The sequence below is a fragment of the Meleagris gallopavo genome, chromosome 1 (genome assembly GCF_000146605.3).
Source record: "Meleagris gallopavo isolate NT-WF06-2002-E0010 breed Aviagen turkey brand Nicholas breeding stock chromosome 1, Turkey_5.1, whole genome shotgun sequence".
NCBI classification, from domain to species: domain Eukaryota; kingdom Metazoa; phylum Chordata; class Aves; order Galliformes; family Phasianidae; genus Meleagris; species Meleagris gallopavo.
In genome coordinates this window covers 178,205,376-178,222,566 of record NC_015011.2, presented here as the reverse complement: position 1 = coordinate 178,222,566, position 17,191 = coordinate 178,205,376, and the positions used below count along the sequence as shown (strand labels likewise).

At 43.4% G+C, this 17,191-nt stretch overlaps 2 protein-coding genes across 2 annotated transcripts in view; one reads left to right on the top strand and one right to left on the bottom strand.

Moving 5' to 3' along the window:
* The first annotated feature begins 12 nt into the window (after positions 1-12).
* SAP18 (Sin3A associated protein 18) lies at positions 13-2,342 on the top strand. Its single transcript, XM_010729109.3, has 3 exons — positions 13-145; positions 1,180-1,302; positions 1,852-2,342. Exons 1-3 carry the CDS (start codon positions 90-92, stop codon positions 2,006-2,008), a joined length of 336 nt encoding a protein of 111 aa, XP_010727411.2. The 5' UTR covers positions 13-89; the 3' UTR covers positions 2,009-2,342.
* Positions 2,343-8,310: 5,968 nt separating this feature from the next.
* The window catches only part of SKA3 (spindle and kinetochore associated complex subunit 3), a 9,378-nt gene continuing 497 nt past the window's right edge, over positions 8,311-17,191 (bottom strand). Inside the window, exons 2-10 of the mRNA XM_010729065.3 lie at positions 17,104-17,138; positions 16,381-16,445; positions 15,389-15,554; positions 13,931-14,357; positions 11,773-11,873; positions 10,780-10,964; positions 10,363-10,572; positions 10,065-10,183; positions 8,311-8,557 (exon numbers count right to left, since the gene is read on the bottom strand). Coding sequence (XP_010727367.3) covers positions 8,524-8,557; positions 10,065-10,183; positions 10,363-10,572; positions 10,780-10,964; positions 11,773-11,873; positions 13,931-14,357; positions 15,389-15,554; positions 16,381-16,445; positions 17,104-17,138 — 1,342 coding nt within the window. The 3' untranslated portion in view covers positions 8,311-8,523. The remainder of the gene's footprint in view (positions 8,558-10,064; positions 10,184-10,362; positions 10,573-10,779; positions 10,965-11,772; positions 11,874-13,930; positions 14,358-15,388; positions 15,555-16,380; positions 16,446-17,103; positions 17,139-17,191) is intronic.

Sequence of the window (17,191 nt, the reverse complement as noted above, 5' to 3'; positions counted from 1 at the left end):
GCTGTGTGCCTCACGCCGCCCCCTCCCGCCCGCAGACGTGTCCGCTGCTGCTCCGCGTCTTCACCACCAACAACGGGCGGCACCACCGCATGGACGAGTTCTCCCGCGGCAACGTGCCCTCCAGCGAGCTGCAGATCTACACCTGGTGAGCTCGGCCGGGGCTGCGTGTGGTGGGATTGCGCTCTGCCATCTCCTTCGTCGTTGCCGTCAATGTAATTAACGTGGGGCGCCGTCCTCCCGCAGAAGCAGCTGTCCCGGGAGGTTGGACACTGCAGCACTTGTGCGTTGGTCCGGGTCAGAAAGAGAAACGGCCCTTCTTTCTGTGTGTGCGGGTGGAAGGGCTGCAGTGCTGCTCACGTTGCGTTTGCAGCAAGCAGGGAGAAATGCTTTCGTCTGCGCTGTGAATGCATTTTGAAGAGCATTGCTTTTTTGAAGTGCGTTGCTTTATAAACGCTGTATTTCCTCCAAGATTTCTGCTAGGGCTGTGACACGTGTGTCACTGTGTGTTTGAATAAATCCACTGTTGTCCCTAACAGAGCACACAGTTCTAATGTACTTCTGCAGGCCGTTGATGATGTCTAAGCCATCCGCAGAGCAGTCAGAGCAGGCATTGTCAGCCAGACGTGGCACAGAGCTCACAGGGAGCCTGCAGTGTGGTCCTCAGAGCTGTGGTCCTTTTGTTTGTAGAGTTCTGAAGTTAGTTTTGGCCCTGTTCTGGTTGAAGGCTGGAGAGAAGGAGGAGTGCCATCTGTTAGGGCAGAAGTGGAAGTACTGGTGGAAAACTGCTCATGATTATTTGTTTTGCTTTTATTCATATGCTTCCTCTAAGAAACCATTTTAACATTAACACCAACTTGAATAAGGAAACACATTCATTGTAAATGTATTTAAAAATGCTTTATAAAAAGGTCGTTTTTTTGAGAGACCTGGAAGAGCAATGTTGATCAGTATTGGTTGTTTGGAATGCCACGTTGTTGTGAAATAAGTGGCTCCCTGTATAGCTGAAATATGTGAAGTGCTGCTCTTCTTCATGTATTAACAGGAAGCATGCAAAGGCAAGGAAATGTTTATTTAAGCTGTTGCAAAATACCAATTCCGTCTTAAATGGGCATTGGAAAGCTTTGTAGATTTCTGCTTTGAGAAGGTGAACCATTGGGTTTGTTTGTTTGTTTAACGTAGGATGGACGCAACTCTGAAGGAGCTCACCAGCTTGGTGAAGGAGGTGTACCCAGAAGCACGGAAGAAGGGCACACACTTCAATTTTGCAATTGTTTTTACAGATCTCAAGCGACCGGGCTACAGGTAAAGGGCATTTCTTCTCCAGACCAACAGAAGGCTCGAGGAAGCGCTGCAGTAAAATACAATGCTGATTTTAAAGTCAAGTGCTCACAAATAATATTTCTGAATTTCATGGTAACAGACTGCAGGATTGTCGTTATGAACTCTGGGTTTTGATTGGTAACTGCTGTAGTTTGTGTTCCCTGAACAATGGACGTGTTTGCTTAGCCACTTGGAGCGCTGAATTGGCCACCAGCTAAACGTGGGCCCACAGCGTGAGGTGGAGCTTCGTTTCTGGTGATCCGAGACTGCTGTGCAGTCTGTGGGGCTTCAGCTCTGTGTGAGTGGGCAGGGGGTTCTGTCTCGTGCTAAGATGGCTGAAAGGTCCCCACCCCTATATCCCGTCAGAAAGACTCAGTGTGACTTGACTTGGTGCAGAAGAAAACGCTGTGGATGTAGTGAGGTACGGTGTGGAGCGTGGCATGGCGAGGTTGGAAAGACTGATGCTGCTCTTGCGTTAGACATGCAAAGCCTGGGCTCTGGTAACTAACTGCCTTTCATCTCCGTGCACAGGGTGAAGGAGATCGGCAGTACCATGTCGGGCAGGAAGGGCACAGATGATTCCATGACGTTGCAGTCCCAGAAATTCCAGATAGGAGACTACCTGGATATAGCCATCACGCCTCCCAACCGCGCACCGCCGCCTTCCAGCCGCATGAGGCCATACTGAGCTATTGCTGCTTTGTATGATTCTATTTTCTGCTTATTCCTCCTTGCTGTTCTAAAGCAGGCTTTTTTTTATTGCCTTTATTGCAAAGTAAGAACACCTGAAGACAAAGCTAAACGTCAAGGGTATAAGTCAAATTTTAAACCTTTTAGTTTGTTTAGAAGGAACACTTAATCTTTAGCAGTGCCATCGCTCTGTCCTTGATTGGTTCATAGTTTGCAGAGTAGGTTGGTGTGTCTCGTGTTTCAGGTTTCCATAGAATGTGACCAGAATGATTACAGGTGTTCTGTAGTTCTGTCTTGTGTGGAATAAAGATGGCTGTTATTAACCTTTTGAATCTGACTGTGTGTGTGCTTTTTTAAGCCTATTTTAAGCAGACAAATTCAGAAGCTGGCTTTTAAGCAGAAGTTAAAATATTTGGAGAGCATTCACTGCCCATTCAAAACAAAAAAACAGAACCCCCCCCCCACCAAAACAGCTGCTTTGTTTATATTAGATGTTACTGAAGTGCTGGGTGTATATCATAGACGTTATAAAACACAGAAAGAGACAAAAAAATGAAAGAAAGGCCGTGTTACTTAATAGTGCAAAAATGACCTTTGTGTACAGGGGTGGTTTGTTTTGTGTGCCCTGCTGTGTCTGAAGGTGGGAGTGGCTGCAGAATAAGAGAGAGCCCATAGGTCGAGACGGGCTATTTGCTGCTGGAAGTATAGTTCCTAATGAAGTTATATATGCTGACCAAGTAAGTTTTTCTCCATGCATTTTAGGCAGGTGAATGCCGTTACCTCTCCCCCTTCAGTTACCCTTGCCTAATCAATAGATACAATATTAGGCTCTATGCTAACTGGTATGAGATGACTTCCTGAATAACTGTGATGCGCAGAGTGCCGTTTTCTTGGATTGCAGCAGCCCTTGGGTGTGGGGGCACGGCCAAAAGCTGTCGGTGAGTCTGCGCGGTGAGCAGCTGCTCAACCACCCCGCAGGTCAGCGCTGTGCGGAGGGCGCAGGCTGCGCGGTCCCTGTGGCGAAGCTGTGCCGTGCTGTCCCTGCAGGGGGAGAGCTGGAGCCGCGCACCGCCTCGGCTCTGCGGCGGTACTTTGTGGGTGAAGCGGCGGAGCGTGGGAGGGCAAATCTCTCGTCAGAGTGATGTTCGGCCGGAGACGCGGCACGGAGCTCAGCTGAAGTTTTCGTTCACGTGAAAATCGTGCGACGGTGAACCCCGTGCTTCAGCGTTGCAGATGCAGGGGTTTCCAGCAAAGGCAGCTCCATGCATCCATGCCGTAGTGGTTTTCCTTCCTGCACTGACACATAAGGCCATTGGGCTGTTGCCACGTTCCTCCACTTTCTGCACCCTTTTAATTAGAAAAGATGTTCGAGGAGTCCGAGCAGTGCACGTTCCCTAAGTCAAGAATCAACTTTGTGGTCGAGTCCAACAGCAGTCAGTTTTAAGTTAGACAGCAGGATACAACTGTCCGTGTGTTGAAAGAGGTATAAGTGAAAGCTGACTGCGCTGGTAACGAGCTCCTGTGTAACGAGCATCCCATCAGCAATGAGCTCCTGCAAGACTATCTCAAGTGCTGAGGAAGGAAATCAGTCACCCAAAGAGACAAGTGATGTACAACACAGCGCTCTGGAGAACCTAAAACACAGTCTCAAAACTCAGCAGCAGTGAGAAGTCCCATACACTAAAGAAGCCAACGCTACACACAGCTCTGTCAATTAGCAGGGCTGGTTTGTATTTGGAGACCTAATGAGTGTTTGTCCCTCATCAAGGCAGTGAGTGAGGCGGGGCGTTCACTGCCCCTCGATGCCCCAAGCACTGACGCAGCACTAAGAGACGCAGCTCTCCATCCCACAGCCGCACTGCCACCAGCACTGCTCCTCCAAAGCTCTCATTATTTTTTCCGCAGTGTAACTCCAGGAACTCCACCCTGCGTGGGGATGCAGCAGGATGGAATGGCTCCAGCTACAAGACCCAGGAAACCGGGCCCTTATTTTCTCCTTTCTACACTCAGTAACTCAACCACTCTGCTCCTGCAGCTGAGGCTTCATGTGTCCTTCAGCACATCCCTCCTGCTGCTCCAACCTCGTTTTGCCTAAGGGACAAATCCCTCTCTGCCACACTTAGGCCTCGACTAATGGTTGTTTCCACAGTCTCCCTCTCATTTCATCACCCCTGTGGCAGGTCCTGCTCCCACACCAGGGCAGCGTGTGCCTCTGATAATGTTTCAATGCTTAGCAAAGTTTTTATGTAGAGCTTTTGGGGAAAGTTGGCTGCATCTCTGCTGAAGGTGATGATGTCTGGGTTAATCCTCTCCCTGTTTAAGAGGTGAGGACAAGCCACACACTTTGTCAATAAACTCAGTTGCATCAGAGCTGTCCCTTGCTCCATCAGCAAACTTAAGTTTTGCTTTACAGCTCTAGTCAAAAGAAGGAATGGTCACGATGCAGATGGAAAAAATAAGCACTCTCAGCAAGTGGTTTCAGGAGGACTATGGGTGGAACTGCCTCTGCTGCCCTAGAAATGCTCAGAGCAGTGACCACAGGAGAGCTCACCAGTGCAGCTGTGCAGACAGCCAGCTCAGTACTGTGAGCAAGGGCAGGATTTCACAAGGCACTCAGACTGCTGACAGGAGACATCAGTGTTCCCCTCCCATGCTGCCCTTTCCTTTCTCTGGCCTCATCCCAGGCAGTGCCTTTTGCAGGTGAGCAGTGGTTTGGGTCAATGCAAAGTGTCTGAATAACGTCACCTTGCAAAACACTTCCAAGGGCACTCCTGCCCTGCACAGGGCAGGCACGAGTATGATCCCAGGCAGCCCCAGCAGCAAAGTGCAGTGACACACCAGGGTGTGGGAGAGCCTGCAGCTTGGGGAGACGAAAGGTGGGCCCGTGCAGCAGAGCCTACCTTGGTTTCCAGTAACTGCATAAGCAATCATTACAGAGCATAACTGCTGGGCTCTAGACACAAAGTGTGCCAAAAAGCATGAACACCTTCCTGTCAGGCATTCTGCAATACAACTAGCTTTTGCCTGGCCTCCCAGCAGAAATGCCCACATAGCACAACATCTTCCAGAAGCTGTATTCTCATGTATGCACAGTTGTGCCATTTTTTTAACCCCTCCAATTTGCATTAGACGAAGCCAATGCAATGGATGGACTTCATCAGCTGCCCCCTTGTAGGAGTGGCAAAACAATAGCACAGTGGGTCACACTGACAGTTAATACAGACAGCACTGATTGACATTTTTAGCAAGAGGTTGCATTTCTGTGGAATAACACTCATGATTTCATAGTGCAGCCACTGGATGTTGTCCCTGCTCCTTCTACATGCCACAACCTCTATATTACTGTGCCATGGGGAAACAAGGCAGAGGGCTGTGAGGGATACTCCCAAAAGACCAACAGGTCTAACACCAGCTGCAGATGTTGGGACACATGCAACCACAAGAACTGGAACATTGGGATAATGACAACCGACTTTCTGTAAAAAGAAAAAACAAAGCACAGTGCACTGCTTAAAACTGTAAAGCATCTATGATGCTTTAAATAACCAAGGAAGCCTGGGCTCCAGTTATCACTCCAGTGATTTATAAAAACCATCAATAAAAGCTCAGCAGAAAGCACTGGAGTGATGTTCCTCATTTGCCCATTTGACAGCCACCTGGGAACTTTCATTTGTTTCATTCTATTTGTATTTAACCTCAGGCAAATTATTTCCAAGAAAACAAAGCATTTGCCACTTCACGGGGCTGCCTAGGCAGAACAATTTGAGGCACTCCTCTGACAACAATGGGATTATAGAGAGAATGCTCCGTTAGCTGACACATTTTATATACTAAAACAAATGCAAAAGGATTAAGAACCGTAGCAAATGAGGGAAAACCAAAGGCCATGCTTTTCTCGTTACTGCCCAGATGTCCCTAACTACCGGAGTGTAGCTTCGTGCTGTGCTCCATCTGTTCTGACTGCAGGCTACTGCTAGATGATGTGATCCCATGCTCACCCTCCCCGTGCATCTGATGTAGCAATCACGCAGCCAAGAGTTGAATTTGAGATTACTGATTTCCATGGGGAGGGAAACTAGAAAAGGAAACAAAATCTATCAGTCTTTCAGTGTCTCAGCAGGTGGCAACCACCATAGAACTGCACAATCTGTACTTTCTGTGCAGAGAAGTGGTGAAACAGCAGCTATAAAGTGGGAACAGCCCTACGTTGTGGATTAGGCACAGCTCAGACTCCGAGTCAAATTTGCCTGTTACCAGATGAAGAATGCCTCCTCCAAAACTAAGGCTCACTTAGCAGGGCTTCTCCAGCAGTAGCACAGGCTTAGGGAGAGCCCTGAGCTCCTGCAGCTCCAAGGCTACATCCATGCTTGCTGCAGTACCCGAGCGCTTGGTTAATCACAGGGCTGCACAGGCACCTGCATGAGAGATTTTACCACTGCCTTTCCCAACTGGTTCTGAACAGGGATCAGTTTTGTATGCTGCTTGTTTCCAGTTCTGCTTCCCCCTTCTCCAATACACTACTGCTTAGGTCTTATTGAAACCTAGGCAAGACAAATCACAGCTTGCTTTTGTTCTCCTGCTCTGACTGCATCCACCTCACAGTAATATTCCTCACACAAGGGCAGTAAGCACAAACAGTGTTATTACTTGAACAGTTCTGTAAACAAAAACCCCCAAACAAGCTTGTAAAACTCAATTACTAGATCCAAATACATAATCTCATACCACTATCACATCATACGAGATTGAATTCAGACAACAAAGATGGAAAGGTCTAGAGGGCAAGGTATGTGGCTCAGGTCCCTGGGTTTGTTCAGCCCAGAGAAGAGGAGGCTGAGCAGAGGCTGCTCACAGAGGAGGACTGCTGTCCTAGAACAGACTATTTTGTACCTTGTTAGGCCTATGACATTTCGTGAGTAGCATCCAGCCCATCAAGTGGTATAGTTTGTAAGATGCTGGAAGGAGATCTGGCCATCACTCTGAAAGAGTTGGGAAAGACGAGCAGGTGTTTTTATAGCAGCAGATGACTAATTTTCCAAGCAGCCTCAAAGCATCCCAGACAAAAGCTTTATTCAACATGTCGATCAGCTTTCAAAAGTAATGTAAATTAATTATGTTTTTTTAAACAGAAATTAGGACAGGAAAAAAAAAAGTGATGCTGTGCTCAGGCCAGAATTGGTAAAAAAAGTCAGCTGCTCCTGGTCATGTGATGTACACTCGTTTCAGAAAGTGACTGTGACAGCATGACAAAGGCTCCTACATTTGCTATGTTTCAGTCATGCCAAGTCCCTCTAAGCAGCCAGAAAAATACTTTCTGGCATCTCCAGATGTTTTTATGCCTGAGAATTTCAAAGAATGTGAAACTGTGTTCAGAAAATTCAGAAAAGCACACACTAAAATAACAGTATTTTAGCTGTCAACAGGAGGACTGTGTACAGCTGGTAAGAGCAGTGCTCACAGCAATAGCTGACACAGATAACAGCTCTAAAGAGGGATACATGGTTGGGATTTCTTTTGGACAAGAGAAAAATCTCCGGTGGAAAAAAATTCCAGCTGCTGTGACTACCAGATACCAGTAAATTACCCAGCAGCTCTGAGGAGTTTAGCTTGGTGAGCTACTGCAGGGACGTGGTTGCATGACTGGAAGTAACATCACCTCTTACAGAATGCATGTGGCAGCAGCACAGGGGACAATACAGCAATCCCCCAGGCAAATCTTCCAAGCAATGAAAGAAACAGCAAATATCTCACTGGTAACATTTGAAAATATACTGTGCAATTACTTCACATTCAAAATAGTAACATTCTAGGGCTATAGGTATTAGGGTGCTAAAAGGAAAATGGGTGCCTAGTACTTAATGTGATGCCTAAGCAGGAAAACTGCAATTGAAGGAGAAGGCTGTCTATCAGCCAGATGACAGCATGATATAGGAATACCTGTTTGATATGTCTTAGTACTGCAGAAGTGATAGATGTCCTGGTGGTACTTCAAAATAGTAAGGCAGGACTTACTCGTGACATAAAAAGGAGCTCTGTTGAAAATATGTCCAAGTACTGCACTTCAAACTCCGCCCTGAAACAGGCAGTGTCAGCAGACTGCCTAGAGATGGCTGCTTTCTGGGCAGCATAACAGACTTTCCTTCTGTTGCAGTTTAATTACACTTCTCTACAGACCACTGCACCTGAACACATACAACAAACACAAGAATCAAGTGAAACAACTGAAGTATTACATCATATAATACATGACTGTAGTCCCCTGTGAAGCAATATTAGAACAACAACAACCAAAACCCAATCTATTTTGCTACTAATTTTAATTAAAAAATTAAACCACAAAATTGTTAGTTCAAGCAAGTTAATACACATCAAGTTTTCTCCAGAAAGAAAAAAAAAAAAAAAAAAGAGATTTTCCTTTTGTGGGTCCTTCCTCCCAGTATTTCTTTTTGCTTTTTGAACTCTCTACGGTTCAGTGATAAGATCCATGAATGTGAAATAGTCTTCAGCTTGATTTCAAATGTCCGACTTGAAAAAATCAGGATATCCTCTGCAAATACATCCAGAAGTGTTCATGAACTCGTTACCTCAGTCATATTCTGAATTAGCAGAAGAAACAAACACTGAAAGCTTGCCCAACGACAGCAACAAAAAGACAGCTAAAATAAGAGCTTTATTTTATCTGATTAATCAAACAGATTCTAAATCCATGTACGTTAAGATACCTACTTCTCTTCATCTCTTGCTGGATTTGTTGAGGCTATTATTCCATAGACTAAAGATTATCTTATCAAGATAATCTTTAGTGACCCCAAGTGTAACAGAAAATCAGTAAGTATAGCACATTATATTGAATGAGGAATGTCTACACTAGATCAATGACAAAAAAGTCTATGTAAGTAGTTGTTGCTGAGCAGCGCTCACACGAAGTCAAGGTCATTTCACTCCTTGTGCTGCCTGGTCAGTGAGGAGCTGGATGTGCACGTGGAGCTGGGAGAGGCCAGAACCAGGACAGCTGGCCCAAAGCAGCCAGAAGGACGTCCTGCAGCACGTGGCTCATGCCCAGCAGTGACACTGGGGGAGCTGGCTGGTGGTGAGCAATTGTGATGGGCATCAGTCCTTCTCCTTTCTCCCCTCCTCTATTATTAAACTGCCTTCATCTCAACCCACGGGTTCTCACGTGGATTCCCCCCCCTTCCAACTCTCTCCCTCACCCCGCTGGGGTTAACCCGGGAGAGAACAGCTGTGTGGTGCTTGGCTGCCTGCCAGGATAAGCCACAACGTGCCCAAGTGACAGCGTGATTACTTCTGTCACTTCACGTAGTTGTCTGCAGTTCTTTATTGCCTAAATTTACTGACACAAGCTTAAAACATTCAGTTGATTGCCACAAAGCAAAATATACCTACAGATAATTTCACTGTTTTTTCTTCAATTTATTTCCTTCCTCCTCCCCCCTTCATTTTTCTTAAAAGCTTCCCAGGATTCATAATAAAAAATATATTTGTTCTTTGCAATAGAACCAGCCAGATACTATGCCAAAGATTAGATATTTAGTCGTGTCAACAGGAGCTGGAGAACAAATAGCTGTATGAATTTTCTAAATGCACTGAAGTCTTCCTAACTCCTCAAAATTAATTCCTCTTTGGAGAAGAGAAGGCTCCAGGGGGACATCATTGTGGCCTTTCACTATTTGAAGGGAGCATAGAAACAAGAGGGGGAACGGCTGTTTATGAGGGTGGATAGTGATAGGACTAGGGGGAGTGGTTTTAAACTGAGACAGGGAGGTTTAGGTTAGATATTAGGAGGAAGTTTTTCACACAGAGGGTGGTGACACACTGGAACAGGTTGCCCAAGGAGGTTGTGGATGCCCCATCCCTGGAGGCATTCAAGGCCAGGCTGGATGTGGCTCTGGGCAGCCTGGTCTGGTGGTTGGTGTCCCTGCACATAGCAGGGGGGTTGAAACTGGATGATCATTGTGGTCCTTTTCAACCCAGGCCATTCTATGATTATGATTAAAATTCAATTACATAACCAAATTTGGGACATCTGATCATACCTGTTCTCTTTGTTGCAGTAATCACTGAAATCACTTCCAAATCTTGCAGCATCTCCTGCCTTAGTCTCCATTTTCTTAGATATAGAAGAGTCTACTTTATGGTTATACTTTGACAGAATCTACAACATTAAAAAAGGAACAGAAATAACTTTAGAACTCCAAACAGGATTACAATCTATGCATTTTAAGTAAGCAGCAGAGAACTCTTTTCTTTTTGAGGAACAACACTTGATAAATAAACACTTTTTACTATTACTGTTATGATATGAAAACTATTCAGATAACAAAAAGAGCTAACCTGTAGTACATCATCTGGTATCCTTGTTATTTCTGGAGGTGGAGGAGTGCTGAGTAAATGGTCGTACTGTTTTATTTTGGGAGGAGATGGGTTCCCCAAATGTTTGAGATACTCATCAGAGCTCACAGCAGAAGGAATGCTGTCTTCTATGTTTTGTTTCTCTGTTGCATTGTTTTCCGTCACCAACATGATCTTCTCCTCTTGCATCTCCTGTTACAGAGAAGCTATTATATGCCTTCAGTTCATTTATTTTTCTTAGGTGAAGTATTTAACAACGCGTTCTTACAAAATTACCAATTAAAAAGCATTGTTTAAAAGGACAAGAAGAATGGGTATAGGAAAAGGAGAGCAAACTGACATTTGAAGAACTGCTTACAACACTAGTGCATGAAAGTACATGTAACTGCTGTGTAGTACCATAAGTTCTCTTTTCATCCATCTGGCTTCAAAATCCGGAGGTGGCGGCGTTGCTGCATGGCTGGGAAGAGGCAGTTTGTCTTTTTCTGGTGAGTTGGCTAGCGCTGTACTGTCTGCTCGGGAAGGGATTTTCACACCAGGTGTGCAGAACACAGGTATCATGGGAGAAGCCATACAGTCAGCTGCTGGAATTAGGGAAAAATCAATAAATCCATCAATAAATGTGCATACATATTTTTAATTGCAGTGCTCCAGTTTAGAATTCCAAATCAATTAGCTTGTTACAGATTTATTTACATATTTCAACTGGATTGTTTTAGTTCAACTGTATCATTTTAGTTGACAAAACTTTCAGTATGAAAAAGAGCTCTAACAGCAGTAAATAAAGAAAACAAAAAATAAAGTAAATAAAGAAAACAAAACTAATCAAAATAATCTTGTCTTGTTACCAAATACAACTGAAAGAGCCCAACTTAAACCAATACTGCTTCCAATTTCCATATACTCAGTGGTCTGTTTTTTTGCTGCAAGACTTTCAGATGTTTACCAAAGAATATATTAGATCTCCCAGAGAAATTTCAGTGCTACTCTTGAAAGATGTAAGTTACTGTTTGGTTAATCTGTTCCAAAGCAGTTTCTTTCCCATTCATCTAACTGGCTTTAAATAGTAATAGATAATTCTTGGAAAAAAGTTTGCTTCTTATAATTGTACTGTTATTAGTAGCATGGATAAATTGCAATTCTGATACGATGGAAGCCTCTGCACAATTCTAGATGGATGTGAGTAGAAGAATAAGCAATGATTTCTACTGAAGCACGCGGATTCCCCATAGAAGCCACTGATTTGAGTTTTCTGAACACCAGTATGCAAATAATGACTGGACACAAATTAAGTATATTTAACAAGAAACAGATTAAAATATTACCATCTGTTAACAAACGTTATGTTAAAAAATAGCAAACCTACATTTACTTGACATATTTTTAACTTACCGTTCTCATCTGTTGCTTTTGTTTTTGGCTGAGGAGTAACTGCCATTTCCCTGGGTGGCATTTTTGCTACGTTCACTTCACCATCACCTTTTTTAACTACGCTGAAAAACCAAAAACCTCAATCAGTTCTCAAGTAACATGAAGAAATCACTACTGAAGGAACACTGTCAACTCCACCACTTGTCTAGCATTTGTTCATGATCTAAAATGATTTACTATCTCTGATTCTACCTTGCAAAGGTTCAGTCCAGCCAAGGCATTTAGAATAAGGAACACATTGCCCAGAGATGCTGTGGATGCCCCCTCCCTGGAGGCATTCTGAGGCCAGCCTGGATGGGGCTGTGACCAACCTGGTTTAGAGGGAGGTGTCCCTGCCTAGATTGGGGGGTTGGAACTAGATGATCTTAAAGGCCTCTTCCAACCCAACCATTCTATGGTTCTATGATCTACAACTCCTCAGTAAAAAGCCTAAGCCTCAAGAAATCCATGTGAGGCAGTGTATTTCCATGAGATCAAACCTCCTGTTGCGAGTCTTCTTTCTTTATAAAAAAAAAAGCAAAAAAAGTAAAAAGCAAAAAAAGCAAAAAAAACAAACAAAGCCCCCACAAAAATTAAGGAAAAATAAGGGAAAAAAAAAAGTACTTTTTCAAATCAGTTTTTCCTGGGTAATAATATTGATACTTGAACCTTACTTGTTTGGATTATGATTATACTTTCTCTTCTTCGTTATAAACACTTCTGTTTATTGTTTTTTTTTTCCTTTTCTCTCTCCCTATTACTTTTGTTTTCAGCTCTTCAGTGCATGCACACAAAATACATTGTTCTTTCTACTTGCTTCAGAACTGAAAATGTGAACAGAAGAGAACTGAGAACACTATGAGTGTATCTATGAGTGTACACACACACACACACACACACACACACACACACAAACCTGTGTGTGTACACACACAGAAAGCAAGATTAATTTTTATAAAATGTTATATAAAACTATAAATAAAATTTGTGGATGTATTCATTTAGAAATTGTAGCCAGAATTAAAACTGAAATCACATTTAAGACGGTTCTCACTAAAAAAACCCAAGAAAAATACAATCAAAAACCAATCCAATGAAATGTAAGTTAAAGACAACAAAAGAGCTTAACTTATGCAATAAGCTGAGCTTTTACCAAAAAGTTATCTGAGGAACCAACTTTAAGTTTGCATCATTTAGGATTCAGTAACAGCTTTCCAATTATTACAATCCCAATACTATATGCTACAGCTGTGTAAATGCTACCATGCCTATTTGGCAGGAGAGATCCCAAAACTTTTAAGAGAAAATGAATGTTTTCAATTTTACTTTTCCCCCCAGTAACCTAAAAAAGAAAAAAAAAACCACTGAAATGTAACCATTGTGGTACATTGAAATAAAGGAAACAAAGTCACTGAAGCAGGTACAGCTCTGAAGAACTTCACATGAACACCTGTATAGCAAATATCAGGGATTTAAAAAACAGAATTAGTGAAAACTCTCTACAAACCAAATCCTTAACTGCTGAACAGAATATTTCTCTTAAATACCGTCATTTTTTAAAATTGGATGCCTGGCTAATGCAAATCATACAAACATCTTTTAACCACCCTTTTCCAGGAGTAGAAGCCTAGAAATGTGTTTTTAGTTGCAGGCTGGAGCAAAAAGAAGCGCCTGCTTGAAGCTGGATAACAGAAGAAATAACACAATGTGCTCCCACTGTGAGGCATTTAACCAAATGCTTCACAAGTTTCTTTCAATACCACCTTCTAATGCTTTTCAAAACTTCATATTGGTAACACAGAGTCTACTGCATGTCCTCAAATGCAAGCCCTAGGTTAAATAAAGCAAAACATCACAGGAGATACTGTGCCTTTTCTCCTTGTAACGGAGACATTCTTATGCAGGCAGGGAAGGAAATACCTGAGACAGGTCTCCTATAAGTAGTTTGCATTGCAAAGGGTAGAGGAAAAGAGGAGCAGAGAGTTCAAGGTAGACAGAAGACTAACAAACAAGTAGATAACAAATCACCTGTTAGCAGAAAAGAAAAGAGATAGGCAATAGCAACAAGGGAAGGGTACATCAAGAAGAAACAATGGAAAATTCAATAGAGAAATGATCAGAGCTTCAAGTATTTACTTACTTGTTTGACTGAGCAGTTTTATGAATAAGTGCCATGGTGTAGTCTTCATTCATACACATGGTGTGTTCACTAATGCCAAAGTGTTCCAGTTTTGGTGTTACGCACTCAAAGTCATCCATCTTTAGCATGCATTTGGGTGTTTTGGGCAGAACACAGGGGGTCTGCGTTTTTGGGGGGGTTTTGTGCTTTGCATTTTCTTGACTGGCACTTGCTGCACGTTGTTGTCCTTGTAATGCACTCCAAGGCCTGGAGAAAGCATACTGTGATAGGCCAAAATCAGAAAGCTGGGGGTTCCACAGCGGGTCCCTGGGCACAGGAAGGTTCTCAGCACAGGCAGGAAGAGGAGGTACATCATCTGCTTCTTCCTGATCAGATTTACTCTGGTCAGATGCCTTTGAATCACCATTCGCCTCCTCCTCCTGCTCCTCTGACAAAAGAGAAGAGAGTTCATTTTGTCAGAAGTTTATCTTTTAAGAATTTTTAAAATAAACTGGGAATGTTCTCCTCCCCCCTCCAGGCAGTCTTTTTTTTTTTTTTTTTAATGTTTATTACTCTAAATATTAGAGTAATATTACTCCTTTCATTTTAAAGCACTGAACCTGAATCTACAACTATCAAAAGCTCTTATCAGGCTAAGCTGTATTTAGAACGCAGGCCCAACACTTACTGAATTGCAGGCTATTGGTAAATACTTCCAGAGGTAAATGAAGATGAAAGCTTCTTACACTTAATACATTTTTAATAGAATTCAACCTCCCTGCATAGCCTAGGCAGAAAGTTTTAATCTTCAATACACTTATCTGTCTCCATTTCACTGCAAGAGGAAATGTCTGTTAAAAGCGTGGAAGAAAAAACTGTACAGAAAGAAGTGGCGACTACAAAGTCATAAAAGATAACACGAGTTCACTGCAGAAATAAGCCAAGGTGTAATTTGTCTGATTCTGTATTACGGGAATGGAAATAGTGGTGGGAGGGGTGGTTAGATTGGGTAATCTTGGAGGTCTTTTCAACCTTAGTGATTTTGTGATTTGTGAAACACCCCCAAATATTTGTGAACTGCTGCATGATATAAGCAGCAGATGATTTAAACTTATGGGATAACAACACGTGAATATAAACTAATTCAGATGCATCTGTATCTGCAGTAGCTCATCATGCAGGAGAAGCTGAAGCAGCCCAACTGTCTGGGTTATCAGAACGCGATGGCCAACCCCTCCTCTTCATACAGCTATTAGTGAAGAGAAACACACACCAACCAGGAGCACGTCAGGAAATGCAGCTCAAAGCTTTTGCATGTTTTATTCTTAGAGCAGCAATCACAACAGAACCTTTCAGCCCCAGATTACTATAAAGCAAAAAACACAGATCTCTTAATTAACAGAAACATACACATAGCGGAAGGGAAACAATTTAGAAAAATTACATGCCTTTGAGGGCTCCACTGCCAACAAATATTACCTGTAGGGACTTCGACGTGTGGTTTGTAGCCGTACTGCTGGAATAGCTCTCTTATTTTTCCAAGATCCACTGCATTTCTTTGCATCAATATCTCACTTGCCTTCATAAAGTCATTAATTTCTTGCCTTTCAGAGGAACTCTTGCCAAGAGCAGCATTAGCATCTTCCTTTGGGTGAAGGAGGGGAAGGAGAAACGAAGCAATGGGTTTTCAAATCACCACCAGGTGTCTGTTTCTACATTTAGTGTTTGGGAAATAACTAGTGAACTTCATATGAGGACAAGCAGCAAATGTAGATCTTGTCTATGCCTGAAAACTTGGTTACAAAACACTGGGAATACATAGAGCAGAAGTGCACACAAACTTACAAATATTATGAGGACAGTTCACAGCCTGGTAACTGCTTCCTGCTGACCTCCCTGACAAAACCATGTACTTTTACTCAATTTAAAAAAGAGGGCATTTACATAGCAATTAGTTTGGACTTTTAAATACAAAGAATGTATGTCGGAGCAGCTGGTGAAATTCCAGTTTACAGCTTGGTTTACTCCTCACTTACTTGCACAGGTGCCCATTTCTATAGACTATTTTGTCTACTTTTGTTAAAGAAACAAAGAATGTTTTTCACAAGTTTAACAGAAGTGCAGGATCCCCTGCAAGGACGTTCTTTATGCTAAGTGCTTCTCACCGAACAAAGCTGGGCATACTTCTCCTGAATCCAGCTTCCCCACCCCTATGCCCCGGTGTAACCACAACTTCCCCATGACCTGCATCCCTGCTGGCCTGAATGACAACTGATGGCAAGCTCATCAGCACAGGCATCCCACAGTTTTGGGTGCTGCCTTGTAGCCACAATGAGGACTTAAAGGTAAGTAAATAGAAAGGTCAGAACTGCCTGAATAACAAGGCTGTGTTGTGGCTTAAGGATCAAAGCACAACCATTAGTTTATGGACACGGTCTCTGCCCCAGTTTTTCAAGAAGTTAAGGCATTACCTTCAGAGCCCTGATTTCGCAGTGTAGGTCGTGCAAAACTCTCATTGGAGATTCCTCTTCATAGTCTTTGATATGCACATTCACATGAAAGTGTTTTGAAATTAAAAGAAAGTGGGGAATTAGAATTTAGCATGCAGGTACAATGTAATGTAATGTAATCTCCACTAGCAGATGTTGGTGCTGTTCACTCATAAACGCAGTAGTCAAGAACTGACCTTTGTTCTTTCACTGGATATCCAGGTTAACGCCAGTAAATAGGGTAAAAGAGGAGCCCTGCAGCACGACAAGCCAGAGCACGGCAATAATTTAACTAGAGCCTTCAGCTGTAGTGCAGAGAGAGAAAAAGCCCTGAACGTGCGTTTCCCTGTACTGATCCATGACAAGGTTAAAAACAAGAATGTGATTCAGTACTAAAAAGGAGCTTACCGACAGGAGGGAGACTGACTTTTTCTACACGGTCAGGTAGTGACAGAACGGGGGGGAATGGCTTTAGGATTTAGGTCAGATAGTAGGAGGAAATTCTTTCCTCAGAGGGCGGTGGGGCACAGCTGCACAGAGAGCTGCGAGTGCCCCATTCCTGAATATGCTGGAGGCCGGGCTGGATGGGCCCTGAGCAGCCTGACAAGACGCAGGGCAGCCCTGCCCAGAGCAGGGGGTTGAGGCTGGCTGTGTTGTAAGACCCCTTACAGCCCAAATCACTCTGCGATCCGATGATTTACTTACAGACGTTACGTGGTAAACACTCAACCACGGAGGCGCTCAGAGAGGCGGCGCGGAGTTATGCTCACATAAGACCCCACCACGCCTCTCC

What these genes read in the sequence shown, in the direction of transcription:
- SAP18 (XM_010729109.3), top strand. Translation starts at nt 90, where the DNA reads ATGGACGAGTTCTCCCGCGGCAACGTGCCCTCCAGCGAGCTGCAGATC. An exon ending in GAGCTGCAGATCTACACCTG is followed by an intron (nt 146 to 1,179) that starts GTGAGCTCGGCC and finishes TGTTTAACGTAG; the next exon opens with GATGGACGCAACTCTGAAGG. An exon ending in CTCAAGCGACCGGGCTACAG is followed by an intron (nt 1,303 to 1,851) that starts GTAAAGGGCATT and finishes CTCCGTGCACAG; the next exon opens with GGTGAAGGAGATCGGCAGTA.